The sequence below is a fragment of the Macrobrachium rosenbergii genome, chromosome 51 (genome assembly GCF_040412425.1).
Source record: "Macrobrachium rosenbergii isolate ZJJX-2024 chromosome 51, ASM4041242v1, whole genome shotgun sequence".
NCBI lineage: Eukaryota > Metazoa > Arthropoda > Malacostraca > Decapoda > Palaemonidae > Macrobrachium > Macrobrachium rosenbergii.
The window spans coordinates 30,936,733-30,962,304 of NC_089791.1; the positions used below are offsets into that span (position 1 = coordinate 30,936,733).

A 25,572-nucleotide genomic window follows, 5' to 3' on the forward strand; every position below is an offset into this window, starting at 1 on the left:
CCATATACCTGAGAGATGCAGAATGTGATAATCAAAACCAACAAAGGTAACACCTCAACCTGATTGACCTCAACAGGTTTCTGCACTTATCTGCTACATTGTTATATCTATTTTTCTATTACTGTACACATTTTAGAAGTGATACATTTTTAAACAAATCTCTTAAAATAAATAAATCTCTTTAGGTTAGGAACTATGTGAAACTGCTGTCAGCGATAAGATATCCAATATGTCTGTGATGTTGAGATACTACTTACCTGAAATTGAAAACTGACGCTTGTGTTCTAGTACGCATATCTGGCTAAATGGTAGAAACTTTCCCCTACCTAATCAGAAGACCTCTTCATCTGTCCCTAAAAAGTTTTTGTTTAGAACTATGAAGTTAAGATAACAATATGCTGTTGCTGTTTTTAAACACAAAATGCAATACTTTACCCCAACATTGACATAATGGAGCCCAGGACTATCATCTCTGTTGAGGTTGTCAAAGTTTGGGCTGGCCAGCATGTTCAAGTAGTCCGTGCCCTCTCGGAAACGCTCTTCATTCATCCGCAGATATGGGTCATTCATGTCCATGTATTGCTGGAAGAAACAAGGATGCCATCATTAAACATTTCAGAATACAGATTTAAGATTACAGTACTGTATTTCTGCGACATTCAGACCACACAATTCTGGGACTATTTCCTTCCAAGGTCAAGCTTTGGTGTTTTCTTCTTGCTCTTCTTTTTCTAACTCTTCTGACCTTTCTTCTTTTAGAGGACAGGTCGACTGATTCCTAGCCAGTGAAACCACAACATTCTTCCTGTCATTATTTTACTGTTTCCTTCTGGCATTAGACGAGAGAAGGGCATGAAACTGCCTTTCTTATTGGCTTTTGCAATTGTAAAATGTATCACAGATGACTAAACTATAATCATCTTTTACATAGTCTTGAACAAGTGATATATATACAATCTTGGCTATCTGTAGCACAATTCATACAATATTCTAGGGGGAAGTGAAATCAATTAATATTTTAGGGTTAGGAGGAGTGATACTGTACTTAAAATACTCAGTCCTTAGACAAAACACATAAAGTACTCCAGGACTCAAATGCATAAAACAAAAAACAAAATATTCACGGGGGCTTGTACAAGCAATGCACAAAATATAGGACATTCTGGGGGTTTGCTGATGGTACCAAAACACTCTTGGGCCAGGCAAGTACGGTAAGACATAAATACTGAATGGCGATAAAGCATGATACATAAAATTATTGGGTTACACAAGTGGTACATACCCCTTTGAGATCCGGCAGCATGAGACTTCCCAAGTGTTCAGCAGCCTGGGAAAAAGATGGTCTGAGTCGAGGGTCACTCTCCCAACATGATAGTATAATATCGTACCTGAAAAAAAACAATGACATTAAAAGAAAACACTGACATTGAAAGGAAACAGACAGATATGGAGTAACAATAAGGTCTAAAGGTAGGACAAGGTTTAGAGAAACAATGTGATTTAAAGGAACAATGAGCTTTGAAGGAAATAAAGAGATATGAAGTAACAATAAGATTTAAAAGAACAATGAGATTTAGAGAAACAAAGAGATTTGAAGGAACAATGAGCTTTAAAGGAAATAGTGAGATATAAAGTAACAATCAGATGGTAAAGGAACAATGAGAGTAAAATGGACAATGGGATTGAAAGGAACAATGTGATTTAAAGGAACCATGCTATTTTTAAGGAACAATGTGATTTAAAGGGACAAAGGGAATACTAAAGAGATATAAAGTAACAATGAGCTTTAAAGGAGATAGTAGGATATGAAGTAACAAAGAGGTTTAAAGGAACGAAGAGATTTAAAACAAGATTTCGAGGAGATGGTAAGACATGAATGAATAGTGAGACCTAAAGGAAATGGTGAGGAAAATGTTAAGATTTACAGAAACTGGTGAAATGTGAAAGTGCAAACAGGGCGAACCCAAGATTTAAACAATAAAATGCGGGAAATTCTGATATTTAAAGGCACTGGAAGATGTTAAGGAAACGGTGAAGAGACCAGCAGGAGCAGATGGAAAGCAAAAGACGGAAAGCAACTCAGTCGGGATCAAAGATGGGGCACTGTTGAGAACCTAAGAGATACTTAGCCATGGATGCATCCGTGCTGGAATGAACTTACAATGCTCTTTAATGTTTCATTTCTCCATCATTCCATAATTTAAAAATACAAACATTCTTCTAATACTTATACTAAAATAGAAGTTTTAGTGAGTTCACAAAGTACACTGGAATGGAAGAATACTGCACCAATCACGCCAAAGATATTTCTGACATACACAGGAACTCAAGACTTTTGCCTAAAATACATAATTCAAAATAATTCCCCATACATATTGTAAAAGAACTTATAATACTCCATGCAATACTGAATTTAATAATTCACTCACACCATACATAGTACAATTGAGAAATTCCAAAATACTTTTTAAAATGCTGAATCAAATATATTTCCAAACATGCAAGGGAGTTCATGCATTCTACAACAACAATTTTGAATAACTGAATTAATTATAATACAAAATGTGTACAAAAAACACAAAATTCAGTAACACACCAAGACAAACATCAACAAGATTCACACCAGAAACAAATACTCACACTTCCATGTTTGCGCATTTTGGCTTGTCCATACGGTATCCTTCTTCGATGAGCTTCAGGAAGTCCTTGTTCACTTCTATCCCTGGATAGGGCGTCGAGCCTAGAGTGAATATTTCCCACAGCGCAACACCATAAGCCCAAACATCACTCTGCACACTGAATATCCGGTCTCTAATAGCTTCTATGGCCATCCACTTAATGGGCATCAAGTCCTGAAAAGGAACAACACATTCTTACTCTGTATTCTAAAAGACATTTAATGGGCCAGCAAGTCCTCAAAGATATAATATTTTCTCATATTCTAAAAGCTGCTTCACAGGCTTCAGGTCTGTGGAAAGAGCAATGGCCTTTCGAAGCCTGATGAAAAAGGAAGGGGTGATGTCCACTTTCAGTATCAGAATTCTGAAGCAATTGTTTTCAGAAACTTACATCAGGTAAGTTTCTGAAAACACTGAGCACTGTCTCTATACCATGAAGATTTATTATAGCAAATTTGCTCGAGCAAGTCTCATTTCATTATTGGCTCAGTCACCAAAATTACACAGAATGAGATTAACAGCCCTAGAATAATATGCAAACACTATTCAATGTATATTTTAATGACAAAAATGGTGATTGCTTAACAATAAACGAAGAGAGCAACTTACGTCTCCCTTTTTCATGTAGACGTCCTTCTTATACATTTCTCTGGACAAACCAAAGTCACTGATTTTGATAACATTGTCATCTGCAAGCAAGAGGTTTCTCGCAGCCAAGTCCCCATGAAGAACCTGTGGAATTTAATAACCATATGAGAATAAAGGAAAATAACATTTTATTTCAGAAAGGATGTTGGACAGTAACTGCCAATTGTTTGTCATTACATGAGCAAGGATTCAAGCAGGAATATGACCAGTCTGATTAGCAACAAGCTCTGTTGATAATCACTTCCTTAAAGACAGGCATTATACTCGTACAGGTATAACTGTAATCATTGTCCATCACCAACTACTGCAGGGCAAAAATAAATCTGATAATGGCATTAATCTAAGTGCCTATGCAGGTATATGACAAATCGAACAAACCCAGTGACTGACTATCTTGCTGAAAAAGTCTTCATCAAAGTGTTTAAGAAACTAAGTTTTGTGAGGCGAAGAAAATCTGCTGGGACAGCTGACCTTTCGTTGACTTAAGTAGTCCATGCCCTGTGCCACTTGCCAAGCCCAGCACACTAGGTCACTTGTGGTGAATGGGGCTGTCACTGCCGGGACAATACCAGCATCATAGATAAATGGGTTTCCTTTGGAATCCAATCCAAACTCACTTGCATGACTAGAATCTAGAAAAGGAAAGAAAATTAACGATTAGAGGAGCCACACTGAAGTGCAATAAGAAATATGATGTATAAATGTCATAAGTTATCAAGTGTAAATCACCTTACTTTTCTTCTTCTCTTTACAATGATTAAATGTAAAGCATTTCTATGATACCTGCTTCAAAGCACTGGTAAAAAATTATGAATACCATCTCCCTTTTTCACAGTTCATGAAACATCTCAATTTCAGATAACATGCAAACTACCTTGTAAAATGTCCTAACACGCACAACAATATCAAATGGGCAAGGATGTTTGGAAGCCAAGCATTATATAGTTCATTTATGTTTCTTTCATTGAATAATATACATTTTGTAGATGATTTTTACCTTTTAGCTTATCATCAGTGAGTTCACTTTAAGGTCCCAGGCAGTGAAAGGGAGGGGATATGTTAATTCAACCATAATTTATCCTTTAGATCTAAGCTTACCTGTTGGAGACAGAGGTGACAAATGAGTCAAGGGTATAGTAGTCATGTCCGTATTGGTGATGTGTCCTTGACAATACCCAGCAGACCCAGACCCAGTGTCAGAGTGCGAGACAGAGTTCAACCTCTGTTTGCTGCTCTCGTCAGAGTGTGTGACTGAGTCCATCCTGTTCCTTCGTTCCCTCTCTAGACTTGTGATGGAATTCAGTCTCTGAACATCACCAGACCCACCAGAGTGGCTCTTCTCTGCTGGGTCTCCATCAGGATGCTCGCTGATGGACCTCTGCAGAACCATGTTGTACATGGGGTTGTCGACGTGCGGTCGAATACCGTTCACAGATCCAGTCACCGATGTTGGTGTCCCCGGGGGAGAGGTGGTGCCTTGTCTCTTGTATGGGGGAGATGCCAGACTGAACTTTGACACTGACGGAGCTAAATAACCATCAAAGTCAGTGACCACCCCTGGATGGAAGCCTCTGGGAAAATGGTAGAGGACAAGACAAATTGAATGTTCGATCTAAATGAACCTTTAACAGGATACCCTGACTTGTTAAGTGGATATAAGTGTTCTAGGCATTAATTCATCTTTTTTTTCTTTCTCAACAAATGATCTATTCTTTCTGTATTTCCTATTATCTTCTGTAACTTCTTGCAAATAAACACCATATTCTTTGCAAGCTCAAACTTAAGTCAAAGGCCCCTGTATATTTACTCCATTTGAATAGAGGTTTATCTTCTGAATAATAATAATAATAATTCAGTATGCTAAGGATTTTAGAAGGCATTGTTGACTCAAGATATCTGTGCCTCACAATAGGTCCATCAGAAAATAACCCCATCGTAACTTGAGGGCATCTGTATCTAAAACGACCAGAACTCACCTTGAACTGCTATTGTATGACCCAGGTGAAAATGGGGTCATGCCATCTGGAGTTACTTTCATACAATCTATTTTCCCCGTCACAGGGTCTATCTGGTTGATGAACTTGTTACGGTTACGTTGCATGAAGGACAAGAGATTCCCAAATCGACAGTATTCAACCAGAATCCACAATTCACCTGGAAAAATAATACAGTACTTAAATTTAAGTTATGGAATCTATTTCTTGCGGTTTCATGTGTCATGTCCCTCCCATTTAAACATCATTCTGGTGGGGTGACAGATAGAATATTACTTAGTGGTGCATGGGTTTGAAAATTGCTAGGATAAGGTTCCGTGTTTTCAAGTTCACCCTTTTCCATACACGACTCCATCTAACAATCATTTCATTAGCTTTCTGGATTACTAGAAATGAGACACGTCCCCTTCAGAAATAGACCTCGTCAAAGGTCTTTTTTAGTTCTTTAACAGAGATAGAATATTACTTAATGAAGAACTGGTCACACATTGACAATCAATTTTTAGAGAGAACTGGTCTTTTAGAGAGAGAGAGAGAGAGAGAGAGAGAGAGAGAGAGAGAGAGAGAGAGAGAGAGAGAGAGAGAGAGAGAGAGAGAGAGAGAGAGAGAGAGAGAGAGCCTATCATTATTTACTAAAGTGACTATTGTATTGAGTTCTTGTATCAATGACACTAAAGTAAAGCACTTTACCTGAATTCTTGTCTAACAATTCAGAACAGTAATATAACAGTATATTTGTTTATACAATAAATCTATCTTGAGAATATTCACCTACACTCTTCTGGCATTAAATTTAAAAATTTGATTTATAAAGATGAATATTCACGTGAGATACATATAAATAAATATTTTCAATATTAGAAAACAAAATTTTGGCTTCATAGGAAAACACACGGATGATTTAAAGGTTATAAGCGTAATATCCCTTAATGCTTAGAGTTTAAATCCAAGAGAGAATGAAGACCATACCTTTGCCAATGTGAACAGTGTTCGCTCCCATCAGGTTGACGATATTCAGGTGCTTTCCCAAGTGAATCATGATCTTGAGCTCGAGAGCCAGAGCTCTCACCTGGGACTGATCAGCCTGGCTTTTGCACATCTTCACAGCTACTGTGGTCTGCGGTTTATCCTCCTCTAGTCCCGCCACCATGGCCTTCACGACTCGTCCAAAGGCACCAGCTCCTAACTGTTTGCCTGTTTTGAAAGACATTTTCAAGTGTGGTACAGGCATTTGGGTTTTAGCAATGACTCACAAATAATTTGCAAGATGAATCATACTACAGAAACCACCCTACTTACAAACTAGTTACATTCCGGAAGGCCGTTTGTATGTTGACCTGTTTGTATATTGGTTACTGTACTCTTCTTGCTTATTCAAGTACAGTATAATATAAAATCAATACAGTACTGTATGTTTTTTCATCCTAAAACAGAATACAGTTTAAACAGCACTGTATGTACAGAATAGGCACGCAAAACAAAATCTGAACTTACGGGTGGCAAAGGGGAGCACTCTGAACACAATTTAAATCTGCGACCCTGTTTGTTTGTATCTCTGAATGTATGCAAGTTGAATGTTCTTAAATAGGGTGGTGTCTGTAGTCCAAAAATTGAATAACAGAATGTTGAGTTGGGGGTAACATCCTTCGCATGAAAAAGAGTGTTAATGAAATCTGCTACAAACCTCAGCGGTCTGGTAAAAGACGATATGATTCATAGCGAAACCCAAAAGTTAACAGAGTGTTATCAAAGAAAAACTGACTCACTGTTGTACAAGCAAAAATCTTCTACAATATTTCAATCAATGTGATCCAAACAGTATGTACATATTTTTTTTTAAATCTATGCTTAATCAGGATTAAAATTCTTCTAATGAATTCACAATGACCACCCATAATTCTTGTTTGGATTTTACTAAAAAGTTAAAACAACTTCCGAAATTTTTAGAATCACCAGTTGTCACTATTTTTGACCAACAAAATTCAGTTACGTTATGTTGGGAAAGCCTTTAATAATTATTACAGTACTCATAATGTGCATACATTAAAACGAGCCCAAAATGCCACTGAAATCTTAAGACAAGATTCCTCAGTATAAAAGACACAAGAGAAAATTGTACAATCTAAAAAACAGACATCAACTGAGCATAGCTGAAATGATTACCTATTTTGATGTTGGCTCTATCCACCTCCCAGGCTGGGTCATATGGCAGAAGTTCCGCCTGCTCGTCAGCCGTGCAGTCCGGGTTCAGCTGGCCGATGTTTCCTTTCTCAAAGAGGTAGAGTTCGTTTTGTCTGAAGGACTTACGGAATTTCCTCTCCTTCTTGACTCGTTTGACCAAGTAGAGAACGACAAACACCAAGAAGACAATCCCTATAACAGCCATGGCCAACCCAGCTTTTGCTCCTGAGGTTAGTCCAGGTCCTGCAAAAAATTATTGTCAACTTTATGACCTCAGAATAAAGAGCATATGAAGTCTTAGAACTACTGCAGTATATCAGAAACATTTAAATTTTAGGAAAATTAAAGTTAACATAAGACACTGTATACCAAAAATCATTTCAGTCAAATACATGTGAGGCCTTAGAAAACAATGGAAGGTCAGTGCCCCATCATTATTTACAAAAATTAGATTGATGTATGATACATTCTGTCAAAAAATTATTTCTTCAAAGTATAAATGAAGCTTTAGAAAATGGCAGATGACTGATTCCTATTTTTAGACTCAGAACTGGGCCAAATACAAGAAATGGGGAAGATACTGAGGGGAAGGGATGGGACTTAAAAGAAAGAGAAATGTAGCCAAGGGCAAAATAGACATTGGAGAGAGCCTATAGTAGCTGGTACAGTGCATTGCATAAAGCCTACAGTGGGCAAGAACACGTTAAGGGTGAAGTATATCAAAACCGAGATAGATTTCTAGAAACATATGACAAATTTCCAGCAGGTAGTCCCCGGGTTACGGCAGATCCAACTTACGGCGTTCTGCACGTGTGGCTCTTTTTCAAATATATTAATAAAAAAATACATTTTTCTTACAATGTTCCAGGTTATGGCAATTTCCGACTTACAGCATGCCGCTTGAACCCCTGCCATAACCTGGGGACTGCCTTAAAAAAAAAACTCCTAACAACATCCTCTCAGACATCTCAGATTCCTTACTGACTTACTAGGAGCAGCAATAGTAAGATATCCAGTTATCTTGTTCAGTCGATTTTCAGCAGTGCAAGAGTAGATGCCTATGTTCTCCTTGAACACATACCTAAAATAGATTATCTGACTTTTGTTCTTCAGGAACACTGTTTCCCCGTCGAAGAAGTCAGAATCAGGAAGCAATGGTTCATCATCCTTTAAATGGAAATTTTGGGGAGAAAAATTATACAAAATTAGTTCATTCAATAGCTACTGTGCTTATTTGTTTTAAACAGGATTTCACAGTTGAGGTTCCTGTCCACAGAGCATGACTTAGACCACATGATTTTTGACAACAGAGCTAAATTCCTACAAAATTTAGGAAGACACACACTCATTTTGTGAAATATTTTATGTACTGGAGTACGTAAACTAACCACATACATGCATAAGGTTCTGTGTATGCCTGAAAACTGAATAATGTTTCATCCTCTGTACTGATAATATCTGTGGGAGTATGACTGACACTAAGTCAGTTAATTTCCTTTACATCATGACTCAGTGATGCCAGATAAGTGTTAAAACTGAAGAAGACAAGTAAATTTGAAGAAGACAAGTAAATTTATCTATAATTTCGAAAAAAAAACCATGAGGTAGATTTACCCTTTCAGCGAAAGAGGTGGATAAAGATGTTGTGTAAACTATAAAGAAACGTATAATTTGCATTGGCCGATTCATGATTAACTGAATTTAAACCATCATCCTGACCCACATCTACCCACTGACATTTCATCCTGGTGTGTGTGTGTGTATGTGTGTGTTCCAAAAGTGTAAATGAAGAGTCTTCTTTCTTATTTCTATCTTGATTTGTCATAGGAATAGTCACACTAAGGGAGGTTTGGTCTTCAGCCTTGTTGACAGGGATCCTTAACAGATGTCTTAGTTACCCTGCCACCTGCCTGGTGTTGTGTATCCCCAGTAGAAATGTTGGAGGACTCAATTTGATGTTACATTTCCATGCAAAAGGCAAACTCTTCATGTTAATTAATTAATTAACCTACACTGTTTGCTTGATTCGAAGTGTCAATGAAAAAGTTTACTCCAAGTTCTTACCTATAATGCCTGAATTTATCAGAAGGACTAATTTATATCAACTGCGTTATGAATAACGTTACTAAAATATAGTAAACTGGATATTGTATGAAGGGTTACCTTGAACCAGGAAATTTTTGGAGTAGGAGTACCGGAGACAGTGCAGTTCAGATACAAAGGTTCATGTTCAATCAACACAATTTCGGTTCCATCTGGATCCATATTTGACTTCACAAATGCTACCTTCTCTTGGTCTGTAATAGAACGAATGATCTTAAAAAATTAGAAAATTCAGTGTCAGTCTCTGGCAGCAAAAGACACTGGTCTGAATGCGAAGTTCACTGTCTTACACAGTAACCCCAAAGACCTCAGTATCATTATAAATCTTCAAACTATTGCACACAAATATGTATGAGTATCAAGGCTGGTAATTATCCTTATATATAAAGCATCTACTTTCTTTTATCTCTTAACTTTTTCTGAATACATCATCATGAAGTGTAGGAAAAGAGTAATGTAATGCAATCTTACCGAGTACCCGGATCACGACTTCCCTTTTAATTAGAGCACTGTCATTGTTTCTGGAAGCTGAACACAGATATTTGCCAGCTAAGTCTTTGGTAACTTTAGGCGACTCCGCCCACTCCCTTCTAGAATATTTTGTTTCATTCTTGATAACTGCCAAACCTGCTTGCATGGTGAGAGAGAGAGAGAGAGAAGAAAGAACGATTCATGAAAAATGTTTGTTCGTTTCATACCATTCTCATTTCATAAGATGATTCTTCTTTCTGTGTGAAATGGTGGAACATTCATTGCAAGAAAGAAAAACAAATTAACAGATAGCTAAGTTAAAAAAAGACATGATAGGACCAAAGGGGAATTAGAATTATGAAAGTTAATGTTAATACAAACAAATTCATATCACAGGTTCCAGTGATTTTCTATTGATCTGAAGACATAGATACAAACTGGTTTACAACTGGTTTACAGATGTGGAATGCAAGATCCTGACTTTTAATTTGTGCTATTCCTTACTGATTATGCTATACAGACACTACTCTACATACGAACTAGTTATGTTCCGAACGGCCATTCATATCTTGAATTGTTTGTAAGTTGGTTTTCACGCCTATTTAAGTAAGTATGATATAAAGTCAATGCAGTACTGTAAGTTTTTTTATCCTAAAACACAATACAGTACTCTGTACATACGGTAAACCCCCCGTATTCGCGTTCTCATGATTCGCGGACTCACGCATTCGCAGGTTTATCTGTGGAACATATCTAGCCATCATTCATGAAAATTCGCCCATTCATGGTATTTTCACTGAGAAATATTCACTAATTACTGTATTTTCATATAATTTTCATGAGTAAATGTACTTTTTGTGATAAAACTATTAAAAAACTCAGGTATATGCATTTTACAGGGTTTTTCTGTGTTTAAACTATCAAAATGGGCAGTTCTAAGTGTTTTTAGAGGAGTTTTAAGTATTCGCGGATTTTAGCTATTTGCGGGGGTGTGTGGGACGCATCCCCCCGCGAATACGGGGGGTTCACTGTACAGTATGTACTGTATTTTATAGATTACATATAGTACTTTAAACTTATGGGTGGCAAAGGGGGGTGCTTTTACACTATCTTAATTTACAGTCACCTTTGTTCACATCTACGCATTTTTGTAACTTGAATGTTTATAAGTAGGGTAGTGTCTATTAGGAAAACTGTAAAAGAAGGGGTAAAATAAAAATAATAAGCAAAAATGATGACTGTCTGTCTGTTCAATATAAGGCACATAAAGGACCCAAATATACAGTAGCATTAAAACTTTTTCATCTACCTTTTCTCTTGCTTCTTCAATTGGATATTGTAAAAAAAAAGAAAAAAAGATACGCAGCGGAGAACTTTCCGTTACAACTTACCGATTCCTGGCATTTTCAGCGAGGCTGTCCTGTAGAAGAATTTGGTGGCACCACACGCGATCTTAAATGCTGGATCGTCAACGACAATGTCAACCGTTTCATTTCGTCTCGTGAAGTCGATGTCGATGCCTTGCCTGGAGAGGCGAAAGACCAGATTCCCTCCAATATCTGAAATTCAAGGAGGAATGTCAAAATAACATCTTTACCACCACTAAAGGCTTTTGAGCATTCAACCTATTATCCAAAACAAAAAAATCAAGAGAGAAAGAAGGCCAAATAACTTTCTTCATCTATCAAGTCCTCAATGCGAGGGTAAGACCCACCAACACGCCTAAAATTGCAGGCTTTATTGTTTATTCTCCTTTATAGTAATAACTGAACCCTGGTAAGAGGCTCCAAAATGACCTGTGGCAATGAGGGCTTCGAAGTTCAAGAAAAAAGAGGGGTATTGGTATTTCTATTCGTTCCAGAAATGTCCCCCAAACATGGGTACGTCTTACATGCCAGAAAATGTAATAATTTCTACTTACCACTGATTGAGAGAGGAAAATCTGAATTCTTTAGGCCAAGCTCATTTTTGGCTTGACACCTGAGGATGCCCGATTCTCTGGGGGAAACACTGACTTCCGATGTAATGACATTCCCAGGCGGCTGAACACTTGGTTTTGCCTCCAGCACCTGAGAGCAAAACATTGAAAAATTGTTAACAGTATTTTCCTACTTTCTGGAAGGTCCCTCATGCTATTAATTAGTGGTTGGCCATTAATCAAACACTAAATTCATCTTATTCTTTCAGTTTAACTGCTCGTTGTAAAACAATTTCTCAACAGTTTATATGTAAAGGCTCTGAAAGGCCAAGAACCTCCTAAGTTTCTATAAATTGGTATTTTCTACAATGCTTCCATGACTGACAGTAAAAACTCCCATCTGACCAAAATGATTACATGTGGAAGATTCAAATGGATAACACAAAAAATGTACACCTCATTTTTCAGAATTAAAAGCAATATGAACAAAAATATGTGTACAGTACATTCACAAAACAAGGAACTTCAAAGAGTTACAACTGCCCTTGAAAATATTAAATAAAAAAACTGTAATTATATTACAATCATTACCCACTTGCAAACAGTTATGCTGATTGTAATTATTAAACATTTAAAATCAGGGCTTAGACTGACACACTAATGAGGTAAATATGATTCTGTCACAATATTACAGATGTACTCGGTTTCATAATACAGTGTTATACATTTGCAGTGATATAACTGTAATTATATTACTCGCATATTTAGATTATTGGCAACAGAAATATAATAATGTTAAATGTGTCATTCAGTCTACTACGAAACTTACAATGCATTATACAGTAACTGTCACTCACTGATATATACTGTACCAGTAAATACATTATTTCAAAATTAGATTTGTATCAAAGTACTACAACCACAAACAATGAAATAATCATTACATATTTCATGAGAAATGAAATATATAACATTTATCACTCAAAAAGACAGTACTATACGGTAACATATTTTTAATTCAATCATCCCTCACAGGTCTATACACAGTACATACCTCGATGGCTTCAAACCTACTGGAGCAGTTCTTATAGCCTCCTGGGCAGGACTGGAAACTCCACGTCACATTCGGTATGGGGAACCCGGTCGTCATGCAGATAGCATTCAGTTTTTTGCCCTCCTCAATGGACTGAGGGACGTTGGAGATATTTGGGTATGGTTTACCTGACAAAAAAAATGACTGAAGTTTGATACAGTTTAATCAATTTTATTCAGCTGAAATGTGTTAAGGAAGCCTTCAAATGTTCATTCTGGTTTTGTGTAGATATTACCAGTACAGTAATATGCATGGGGGGGGGTATTGATGCATATCTAGATTTATATAACAAATATATATACACAAAGTACTTGAGAGTACATTTTTCTGAATATATATACATCAGTGCTTAAACACATACTGTACACACACACACACACACACACACTTACACATCCACACAGAGGTACATGTTTTTGTAAATGAATAAGATGACAAAAAGACTGAAAATCAGCTGTCCAATCGATTGTTAAACTAAAGCTTACCAGAGATGAAAATCTTACAAGTATGTACATTAAGTTAAGTATAGTTTAGTTTTACCAGACCACTGGGCTGATTAACAGCTCTCCTAGGGCTGGCCCGAAGGATTAGACTTATTTTCCATGGCTAAGAACCAATTGGTTACTTAGCAACGGGACCTACAGCTCATTGTGGAATCCGAACCACATTATACCGAGTATGTACAGTAAACTGTTTTTCATATATTCAAGTATCAGAAGAATTCCATATCTTACAATAAAAGCAACACTAGGTATAAGCCCAACTTTTCCTTCCCTACATAAACTAAATTCTTGTCTCAGCACTTACTCTTAACTTCAATCAAAACGGTTTTGGATTCTCTAACTTCCGCATGATCTATGATGGCCTCAATGGTGTAATTCCCAAAATCGGCAGCCGTGATATTCTGAATCTTAAGCCAAGACTCAGCGTTATCAATGCGGTGCTCTGTTGTAATCTGTAAGCATGATAAGGTTTTATTAGCTATTTTAAAGCAAAGTCCTTTGGGATGGGCAATCCACTGGCTCCATCTGGTCAGGGTTTGCCAGACACAAGGAAAAAGGAAATATTCTAGTTGGAGTACATTTTTTGGTGGGGGAAGAAATGAAGGAGAAAATCTCTCCAAAACCTTCCCTCAACTGAAAGCATAAATTACACTGACAGAATTAAAGTACAGCACGATTAACCTGTGCTACTGATTACTATATATAAATCAGCCAAGGAACCAAGTTTTCCTTTAATGAATTTTTTGGATAACATTTACCACTAATTACAGCATATAGCATACTGTATCACAGCCAAATCCAAGTGAATAATAGCTAATGTCCTTTGCAAACATATAGCATACTGTATCACAGCCAAATCTAAGTGAATAATAGCAAATGTCCTTTGCAAACATTGTCTGAATTGGCAATCATTTTAACAAAATGGAGATTATCAAGCATGATTCTCAATTGAAAGCATACAGAACTGCCCCTACAGGAAGAAAACCCCTTATATACATCAGCAAATAATTCAGCACCCACATCTTTTGTTACCATTATTGTTTTTAGATTAATCAAAGAAGCTGATTTCTCATAAAACTGGGCACTGTACTGTATAAAGGTAACTACGCCTGAAATGCTATACCTACAAGCATTCTTGAACTAACACTTAACTCTTCCACTCCTAAGCTACTCAGATCTGCCTCTATCTTCTAAATTAATGAAAGCTTCACAATGCTACTCCATTAGCAAATGATTCCCCTATTCAAAATGTCCCCACAGCTGTCATGAATTTGCAAAGCATAAAGCTCCTGGAAACTGAACCTAAGTAATCCCTTGACAGCTACAACAGTCATATTTGCCACCTTATAAGATTCTTGGGTTTTCTAGCACTGATAAATCTGCTGAGTCATCAGCAATATGGTATGTTAAACATAGGCTGTGCCTACCATTTGGTGTCTTAAATGAAAAGCTTATTTTATTCAGTAAGTTTAACATAATTTCAGTTTTACTACCTGTCATGATAAAAAAACAAAAGTTTACATAGACAAAACTAATAATGAATTGGACTCCTGGCTTCAGATGAACCCTAAATACATCTCAATGAATGAGACATGGGAGTTGGCATATGTCATTTGATAATTTTGACATTTCATCACAGGGACCTTAAATATATAAAACCCGCTGTTTGCAGATTGTCAGTTAAGTAAAGACCTCCACTTACCTAACTACCATTAGCTAGCCATCCTGACTGATAACTTCAGCATAGTTCTCATCTTAACTCAGAGTTAACATCTCCAGGTATCAAATCACCAACGTTAATAATCTCACCTATACCACGCAGCAAAATGACTCTTTTTAATAGTTGTAGGCCTAATTTCTTTCTTGAATCCCTAAAATTAACAATAAAAACTTGCTATATATAACTACAAGATATTTACTGCATTGAAGGCAAGTCAAGACACTATCAAAGCCTGTAGGTTACCATGTACCTTTTATGATAACCATAAACTTAGATACCCCGGGATGCTAATAGCTTAGGTTGCAACCATAGCCCAAGAGTGATAGTCCACAGACCTGAGATTTTCAAGCACTTACCCTACTTGATTCAATCACTTCCCTTCCTCTGTAGTCACGATAAATTATCTGGGGATCTGGCGGGAATGCTACGACCCCAGCTTTCCATCTGAGATCCTCAGTCTCCGTTATCTCGATTCTTGGAATACTTGAGATGTTCACATAAGGGTCCATGGTATCTGAAACAATAACTGGAGGTTACTGATTTGCTTAGAAGTAGGAAAGCAAGTTAGGGCCTCTGGCAGTGAAGAATTATGTACAAACAGAACCTTGTAAAAGATATGTACGAGGCGAAGCTCCTGTTGGAAGGCCAAATAAAAAATGAAAAAAATTGTAAAAAATTCAGTGGTGATCAGATGAAATAGGACATCATGCCATTGCATCCATTCCACTGAGATCTATCAAAGAATTACACAGTGGACAAAGGGCTTAACAACTGCAGGAGATTTTGATGTATAAATTTTCCTGTACGAACCTTACTTTTGACTAAGGAAGATATAGCTCAGTCTTTCACTTAGTGGCTATGACATACAATTTCCTCAGCAAATAGCACATCAAAGAAAACAAACATAATCACCCCATCACCAAACTATTGCATTAAATGCCACAGAATGGGTTGAGAATTTGCAACAGGCTGGGATAAGTGGAATCCTCCCACCATGACACTGTGATCAGTCACCAAACTATACTCTAAAGGAATTTTGCTTCAAAATTTTAAGTACCTGTAGCCACTATGGACTCTTTAATTCACTTACTTTTGGAGATCAGTTAATAAATTTATCTCTATTATGGTTTAAAAGAGAACAATCGGAAGGGCCAACACCTGTTGAAAAAAAGAAAACCAACCAGAAAGAAGTTAAATGGAGATTATTAAAATTTACTTGGCTTATTAAATGTCTGAGCATACAGGCTGTTCATATTAACTGCCTAACTGCATCCAAAACACCATCTTGATCCCTAACATTACGTCGTAGATTGTTATACTGATTATAATTAGTATTTAATAACACCTCCAGAATTTTGAATACCTTCCAAATCAAAAGTTTACTAGGAAAGTGTGATAGGTTTTCTATGGCTTAAAATTAATGTCTCCATTCACGAGGATAAAGAACAGAAAAGCCCTTCACAAATCCCTGCATCTATTTAAAAAACCAACTATCCTTCACAAATCCCTGCATCTATTTAAAAAAACCAACTATTCAAATTGCTCTGACAAAGAAAAAGTTTTTCTCAGATCCACTCAAACCTGATTTTAGAGAACCTTGTCAGACCTGCAAAGGACCATTCTACATGGTGGCTCTACCCATTGAAATAAAACCAAAAATATGTTAATGTGAAACAGAAGATACTAAAAATGAACAGAGGTGAACAAAGAGAGATATATTGAGAGAAAGAAGCACACTGATCATAATGAAGCAACAGAGGCTACGGCACTTAGGCCTAAGTCAAAGTAAAGGTATTGAAGCCAAGGTGTAAGCACCTAAATATACCATAGGCAGAGGATTTTTGGCACTTAGGATCAAGTTGCCAAAGACACAGCAGTCACAGCACAAAGTTACCATAAAGGCATTGGAAACATGGAACATAGGCCAAAGTTGTTGTAAGAACTCTGATGACATAGAACAGGGACGTATGAAAAGAAGCTGAAATCTAACAGCCGATTACCTTGAACAGTAACACTGCGTGTTTCTTCATTAGGTTCCATCCCAGAAAATGATACTTGACATGTGTAATCCCCAGAGTCCTCCAGCGTAGCATTGGACACAGAAAGGGAGCTGATTCTGTATGAGATACCCTTGCGCTCGACTTTGGTTTGGGGCATTATTGTGGGCATCTGTAAATAAAGATGTAAAAGTTATAAAAGATATAGGAGTCTCAGAAGTTTTAATTCGTTCTTGCTTGGAGGAGAATTTCATTTTATTCGGAGATAAAAAGGTGACAATGACTGGTGTTTTCTTTTTTCCTGTTAAGTCCACCATCAAAAGAAATGATCCGCGGGCTAAATGAAAAAAACTTTCGCACGTTACAGGAAATGTACATATTGTTTAGCAGATGTGGCAACCTGAAATATTTAGGTACTGAATCTCAGCAAAGATTCATTCCTCATTTCGCAACTCAGTGTTAAACAAATCATGGAGGTGGATACTTTCCTCAAAAATGCAACTGAGGTAAACGCAACAGGTTCAGATAAAATTTTTTCTTATTAAAACACACCAGCAATTCAGTACTAGTTAACCTTAGGCTAGATTCCACTTCCTTACAACCACAGAGACGATGCTTTTAGCTGCTAATGGAGCAATGTAGTCCATAGACACCTGGTCAACAGTTTTTCACAAAATTATCTCAGAGTAGTCTTAAAATCCTACTCATAGGATACATTAGGTGTTAATGCCTAGTTACGCTCTTGGTAAAATCAGAGGAAGCAAATAACAATAAGGAAAATCTTGGGGAATGGCTTTTCAACCTATGGTATACTGTAACACATTTTCAGATAACCATTACCGACAGTGACGTGGGTGCTGTAAATTATTCAAAGCAAATTCCTTCTGAAATATGTTTTAAAAATATGCTTTGGCCCCTTTTTTATGAATAAAAGCGACAGTTTGGGAAAGAATCACTTCCAGGACATAGTATTAACTTATTGGTCTAAAAAATTAGAGATCAATGGCATAATTATATCTTTAACATAGATCACAGAAGAAATGCAGCCTGCATGATGAACCAAATGAGGACAAAGAAGAGGATTTAAAACAACAAACATGGATGATGAAAACTGATGATTATTATTGCCCATCTGTGTTCAGAGCACAGGCAGGTTACTGTGTACAAGCAAGTTTTTTTTTTTTTATCTTTGCTCCAAGTATCCGAGCCTACATTCTTCCATACTGGTACAAACATCAATCCCAAATTGTTAAAGTGATGTCACTTATTCACAAGCATGCTTTACTTAATAATACTGACGCTGTTACTAAGCTAAGAGATTCCTGAAAACAAGTTCATGTCAAACTAAGTGAAATAGACCACCAGACTCTACACGTTCCAGGCTATAAAGCAATAATCTCTTAAAACTACGTCACCATAGTGAGGCCAGTCTCCTTGGGGCCCTAGCAAAAATCAAAAGACAAGTTAAACTTTGACAAATACTGCATATGCACATATCAGATGAAATAAATTCTTTACCCTTTTGGATATATAACAGGTAAAGCAAGAATCACTAGCTTATAACCCACTCACATTTGGTAATCTCTTCATTCATTTCCCTTCGAACCTCAAGGCTTTCAGCAGAAATCTTATTCAGAATCATTGCAGAACTGAGACATTAGGTAGTCACCGTGGTGGCTATTACAATATACTCAAGAGCTACTCACATTTTGGGGATTGGGCCACTTCCAGTGGAATGCCACATCACCATCTCTCAGCAACGAACAGTTGATTGTGAAGCCATACCCAGAGACAAAATGCTGACTGTCATTCCATTCAATGGCTGGCTTGCTCAGCCGTGTCTCCCTGGAAGCTGCATGGAACCATACAGATTAAAAGTCAGACACAAGCAATACATGAATGTAACAAAGATCCAAAAAGAGTTGTAAACATTAGAGCCAGATAACATATTTTTGCGTGCTGAAAATCCTCAAAAAAAGATGTCGTTTTGTCTAGATTGTGGCCCTGGCTGTTTGTACTGGTGAGAGCTGGTTTTTGTAATTTAGTCTATTCTTTCATAACGATGCAACTTTGCTTGTCTCTAGGGATGATTTTGAAAGGAACAGTTGTGGTTTCTTAATTCTTGGTGTACTGTGCAGTACTTCTAACTCGTTCATTCACATTTTCAGACACTGAAAGGGGCATTCTACTGTAAAACTAGTCTTGCGCTGACAATGATTCTCGAATATGCAAAGAACAGACAGCAATTTTATACTTTTAATAACAACACTAGTCATAAGATAAAATCCAGGCTCTACCAAGATACCAACATTTCATGCATCTCCAGCAAAGAGCAGTGAACCTTTGCAGCAAGTTACATTTAAAAGACAACCTCACTTCAGTCTATGCAATGAATATGATTAATTGCTCACAACTGGCAGATAAACAAGAGAAACACTTTTTATTTATTTTTGAACGAACTTGAACCCACATCATGTTGGAGGCAGAACACTGATATATTACATACAAATGGGGTAGCATGCTACATATAAATACGTACTGTACAGCTAATCTCTTGCATTTAAAAGTATGATATAAAACTTACAAGCAAGTACTGTACACTCCCAAATGTTGTTGGGTCATAGACAGAACTAATATATATTGTATATCATGAAGAACAGAGAAGTACCTGAACAGCAAATAATGGTTGTGAGGTGTGAGGCAATTTATCTAGTAATACTTGAGGAAGAAGTATATAAGTGGGATTCAAATCCTTTATTCTAACAAGATTTTTAATTTCTAAGCCTTTAAAAACAAAACAACTAAAAGTGAATCACAAATGAACAATAAAGTAACACAGCAGGGTGTTCTAAGTCTAACCTACACCCGAAAAGTGCAGTTTCTCTTTCCATTCACATTTGGGAGAAATCTTATCAAGTCCTGCACTCACAGCAGAGGAATTTGTATAAAAGAAGTGGCTAAGCATGTGTTAATAATGCCCAGCAGCTTGACAACATAAGGAGAGTTCAACTCTTGTAAAACTGAAGGTTTTTTTATTATTACTCAGGTGTACTGGTAACTCAATCTCCCTGGTGCTAAGCTATTTTGGCCGAATAAGAAGCTACCTGAAGTGAAGCTCAAACCACATCAAACATGTTGGCTACTTACGGTTGACCTGGACAATGAAGCTGGAAGAGTTAATGTAGCCATCTGCTTGGCAAGTGTAGTAACCGCTGTCTTTGATGGCAATGTTGCGGAAGACAAAGCCTATTTTCGGGTCGCGCTGGTATTTGGTGGATGGTATCTAAGCAGGCAAACAGGGAATATAAGCCAGTGGAGAGGTTAACAACAATTAAGCACTGCTTATCTTGCAGCAAATAAAGTAAAAGGGCTTTTGATAAGCTGCAACTGTTGAACACCACTTTCATGTAAACTTACCCTCTAGTTGACACTGTATTGCAGAATGATTATTAGTATGCAAACTTAATGTTCTGTGGTTGATTTTCTTCAGTGGACTAAAATACCGTCTTTGAATGATAAAGATTGATGATTTAAAATGCCCTGAGGTTGGTATACTGTGGGATACCTTCGCTACTTCCAACAAGTTACTATTTCTCACTATGTACTGAACAGACACATACATAAGGGTCTCTGAGTCACTTTGTGCATTTACTATTAAATAATGGAAGTAAGTTGAATTTACTCATTTTTAATATATGTCTTTTAACTGGCACTGAACAGCATGTGCTACAACCTGCCTGACATTACCAAACTGGTTAAAATCTTCCAACAAGAAGCAAAAATGCCACCTCATTCTCGAAACAATTTCTACAGTGTGGTTAGAAATATAATGAAAAGGCAGTTAACAAAAGGAAAATAACAAGCTGGTTGTCTAGCTACTCCTTGGCGTGATGTGTTCGTTAGGAGGATTAGTTACAGCTTACAGCTAAAGCCAAAATAAGCCACAAAACCTGATAGGTGAGTTCTAGGCCTGAAAAGACCATATGCATACGTATTTCCAGTACACATGCACTTACATAGATAGAGTGCATGAAAATGTACTTATTCTTAACCTATATGCAAATGCACTTACTGTACGTCCATGCATACATGCAGAGAATTACAAAAGTGCAGCTTATACTGTTATATAAAGAACACCTACTATACCATCATGGGTGCTAACAATTTAAAGAAGCCATTCAAAATGCTACCATAACAACTGATTTCTTAATATTCTGTGAGGTAAAAATTCAGCAGGAGAGTAATGGAAATGCTACTGTCTCTTGTCTGGGATACACTCAAGAGCAGAAATATCTGGTCAAATTTGAAATCATCAACAGTAACAGAACCTAAAACTCACGAATTTCATTACTTTGAGACAAGGCAGGGACAACACTAAAGGACTAATACCGGTCTGAATTTATTGCCTTTGAAAATACAGTACTTCAACTCACGCCTCGTTCTGAGGAACCCATCGTATGAATCCATTCTCTTTTGCATTTTTTAAATAAGCTAATCTTGGTCCAACATCCCTACTGGCACAGAAAACCTATAATTAACATGAATAGCCTTCTGTCTTGAACTATGCTCAGTAGATGTCATTTGAACAATGGCTTTTAATATAAATCCTAGAATTATCTGGCTCTTGTATTTTTGATCACCAGTATTTGCTGGGGTAAAACTTTACTTTCAGAATTCAAACTTCAGAATGTTCTACAGCCACTAGGTTTGGTTGCGGTAAGTCTTTCCAGCTGTAAAAAGAAATCATATACCATGGATATCTGCACCATTTTCCTCTGTACAGTCAGAACAGCATGAACTAAAGTATAATTCTACCTCCTTTCCATTTCAAGATGAATCTGTGGACACTGTAATAATGGCGTGGTTGGCCCTGTTGCAGAAGCAGGATGGCAAAAAGACACTTCTCAAAAGCAAAGCCTCTGCTCACTTACTCTTTTAATTGTCTGCACGAAAACTTACCAGTTTGAGCAGTAACCTCAGCTGTGAAAAGGAGAGAATCATGAGGACTGGAAGACCTGCAGTGGTAGTATCCAGAATCTTTTACTCTGAGATCTGTTATGGAATATCCCTGTCTACGGATCAAAGACAATACGGCTGCCATCGCTGGAAACCTTCAGACAGATACGAAGAAGAAAATATGATGGATGCCTGCATAATGTCTCAACATTTGGCCAACTCATGACTGAATTCATGACCAAAGTATAATTCAGATCCATATCACTGAGCCTCCAGCATATTCACTAATCTAACTGAGGAAGAAAACAGGTCATAAGCCCTCGACTTGTGTAGTGTTTCTCACTGTCTCTCACACTAAATTTTTATTCCGTTTCCATATTTTCTGACAGAGAAAAATGGAGAGGGGTCTCTTTCAAGATTTTCAGTTATGGAAGAACATTTCTCTTCATCTCTGTGATGCGCTTTAGATGGGAAAATTTTCCTTGTAAAATTTACCTGAAAAAAATTTTTTTTTCCTTACAATAAGCAATCTTTTATAAGATAGTTAGTAGCTCCAATACCATAACTTCCTCGAGATGAAGAAAGGTCTCTGAAGGAAGCTGGTAATCAGATCTGTCAATTTAATGGAAATAGTTTGCAGAACTACCTACAAATTTCTTAACCTAAATACCTCAAGTACTGGTCATTTGTTTATGTTACACACAATGTTATGAACACTGACAGAATGTGCGTGAGTTCTTCAAACAGTGGACAGTGGGAAAGGCAATTAATGTCTTTATTTATCACAGGACTTGTGAGGAGGAAGCTGGCAGGGGAGAAGGAGAAAAATTCTATCCCAAACCCTTACAGGGTCGCAGAAAAATCTCTGAAAGGATGACAGACAGTAAGAGACAAGAAATGAATCCAATACAACCTGACCTATGTGTTGTTCATGTGGGTAAAAAAAAGAAAAGAACAAGATTAGACAATCTAAAATTTCATTCTTGTGGCCTGGTGCCAAAGGCATTTCAAAATACATAATAGCAGGGTTGCTCTAGTACTAGTGTTAGTTCCAATCCATTCTACTACGACATGCACGATATATCTACGTTATAAGTTTTCTACACATACTGTACCTATACACCTCCTTGTTAGTCATGCAAAGACAGAATGACGATGATGGTGACAAACTACTATCTATGAAGACTGCATCTTACTAAACATCTTAAAACCAGTTTTACACAGTATATCAAGAGTTCGTTACAGTATCGACTTTTATCTTAGACTAAAGAAGACCAGCACTGGAACAGCATGAATGACAAGCATTCCTATTTTGAGGAGAGTCAATAAGGTCCACTCTGGTATCACATCTCTTACCATCTTGCACCCAACTCTGTCATAAACACCGGTTGTTTGGTGCAAAGTTTGCTGGAAGATGTTAAGGACACCAGAAGACATGCTCTTCATTTTTGTTTCATTAACTAGACCTATGGCAACTGTCTTCAATGATACTGTCCTTCGACTCAGGTAATGCTTTATGGAATGGAAAGGAATATAAAATTTAGGTCAAAGTCCAAGTGCTGGGACCTACGAGGTCATTCAATCCTAACGGGAAACTGAAAGTAAGACGTTTTAAAGGTGTAACAGGAGGAAAACCTCCCAGTTGCACTATGAAACAATTGTTAGGAGAGGGTGGAAAGTAAGATGGAAGAAGAGAATAGGAAACAAGGTACAGTACAGTACAGTAAAAGGAATGAAAGAGGTTGCACCTAGGGGTCGAAAGGAAACCGCACCACCTGAGGTGCTCTGACGGCACTAGCCCCCACAGGGAGGTAATGATTTTAAATCTATGTACAAATGAAACAAAGGCAGTAATTTACCTGAGACCCGTCTTTCCAAAGAGTAACGGTGATGTTTGGCATGGTGGGGCGACAATCGATGACCAGTTTTTCGTCAGTGGTGACCATTATTGAACTTTTAGAACTGGGAACAACCCCAGCCTCACCATCTGCCAGAGACAAGTCATCAGTCAGACAACTAGAGATAAGGACTGTGTTCCTCTATTTTATATGCTTCAGTCTGACCATTCTTGATCAGGCAAGAACAAGATTTACTCTATTCTATATGCTTCAGTCTGACCATTCTTGATCAGGCTTGATCAGGCAATAACAAGATTTACTCTATTCTATATGCTTCAGTTTGACCATTCTTGATCAGGCTAGAACAAGGTCTACTGCATCAAATGGAGATCAATGTTGAAGGCGGTGTGACAAGGGGAATTTTGCAACATCTTTCAGCGTCTTTTTGCCAGACTCTGTGCCAAGCAGCAAATATTTTTTTCATTTGTGTATAACAGAAGCGGCATACGTTCATTACAGTGATAGCGCACAAGAGAGAATTGAGATAAGTAAAAATCTGTCACCTGTTTAGGCTAATTTGTGAGCTAGCTCACTGGAACAAATCAATGATTTATCGGCTACTTGGGACAAGATTTGGCAGAAAGATGCTAAAAGATGACAGAAGCGTGCCTGTGTGACACCATCTTTAATTGTTGAACAAAATTATCTAAAAAGGCCTACTTAACATGGCTGCAAATACAGCAATGTATACTTTATCAAGGGATTTATGTCAAAAATAAAATGTCTGCCTGAGTTAGGTTCGATTTCATCATTTTTTATTAGCTGCTTGACTCTTCCTTGTAAAATTCGTAAGACTTTAAATGACTGTAATGTTTCTTTCCACAGTATCTAAATTTATATCGTACAGCATACCCCCGTCATAAAAAATTCCACTGAAGACACACAAAATTTGACAACTGGCTTCACTTTAGTGCTAGGTTTTGCTAATCTCATTAATTGTGCCAACTCATTTCTATTACTACAGCAACACATATACTGACCATATACGTAAACGTAGGTACTGGCAACTTTGTCCTCTTCAAGAACATGGTCTCTCACTGCCTTGTAGTGGCAACGATAGAACCCCGTGTCAGTTGAGTATGGATCTGTTAGCTGTAGGAAAAAAATTTCAAAACTGAATTACGTCATGCAATACAAAATTTAGGCCAGTGGCCCAAGAGCTGGGACCTATAAGGTCATTCAGTGGTGAAAGATAAACAGAATAAAAAGGGTTTTAAAGGCGTAACAGGAGGAAACCTCACAACTGCAGTAAGAAACAACTGTTAGGAGAGGGTGGAAAGTAAGACGGAAGAGAGAGAATTTGAGCAGAGATACAGGAGAAGTAATGGTAGGACTATATAGTAGCTCCGCCTCGGCGACTGCCCTCTAACTTAACTTTTTCTACAGTTTTTTGGTTGCTAATTATGAATTTA

The 25,572-nt window shown here is 37.3% G+C and overlaps 1 protein-coding gene across 6 annotated transcripts in view; it reads right to left on the bottom strand.

Moving 5' to 3' along the window:
- Positions 1-25,572, bottom strand: part of LOC136833267 (vascular endothelial growth factor receptor 1-like) — a 56,645-nt gene that overhangs the window by 5,588 nt on the left and 25,485 nt on the right. For 2 of the 6 annotated variants that reach the window (XM_067095187.1, XM_067095184.1), the window contains exons 5-26: positions 25,141-25,252; positions 24,122-24,249; positions 20,454-20,589; positions 19,013-19,158; positions 17,310-17,478; positions 15,666-15,823; positions 13,894-14,041; positions 13,048-13,214; positions 11,997-12,144; positions 11,467-11,634; positions 10,076-10,231; positions 9,665-9,798; positions 8,491-8,668; positions 7,484-7,744; positions 6,290-6,514; positions 5,303-5,480; positions 4,425-4,897; positions 3,798-3,958; positions 3,288-3,410; positions 2,641-2,852; positions 1,283-1,388; positions 436-582 (exon numbers count right to left, since the gene is read on the bottom strand). In XM_067095187.1, coding sequence (XP_066951288.1) covers positions 436-582; positions 1,283-1,388; positions 2,641-2,852; positions 3,288-3,410; positions 3,798-3,958; positions 4,425-4,897; positions 5,303-5,480; positions 6,290-6,514; positions 7,484-7,744; positions 8,491-8,668; positions 9,665-9,798; positions 10,076-10,231; positions 11,467-11,634; positions 11,997-12,144; positions 13,048-13,214; positions 13,894-14,041; positions 15,666-15,823; positions 17,310-17,478; positions 19,013-19,158; positions 20,454-20,589; positions 24,122-24,249; positions 25,141-25,252 — 3,834 coding nt within the window. Of the gene's footprint in view, positions 1-435; positions 583-1,282; positions 1,389-2,640; positions 2,853-3,287; positions 3,411-3,797; positions 3,959-4,424; positions 4,898-5,302; positions 5,481-6,289; positions 6,515-7,483; positions 7,745-8,490; positions 8,669-9,664; positions 9,799-10,075; positions 10,235-11,466; positions 11,635-11,996; positions 12,145-13,047; positions 13,215-13,893; positions 14,042-15,665; positions 15,824-17,309; positions 17,479-19,012; positions 19,159-20,453; positions 20,590-22,265; positions 22,418-24,121; positions 24,251-25,140; positions 25,253-25,572 lie in introns of those variants that run through there. The other 4 variants (XM_067095185.1, XM_067095183.1, XM_067095189.1 and 1 more) reach the window with 3 other exon arrangements.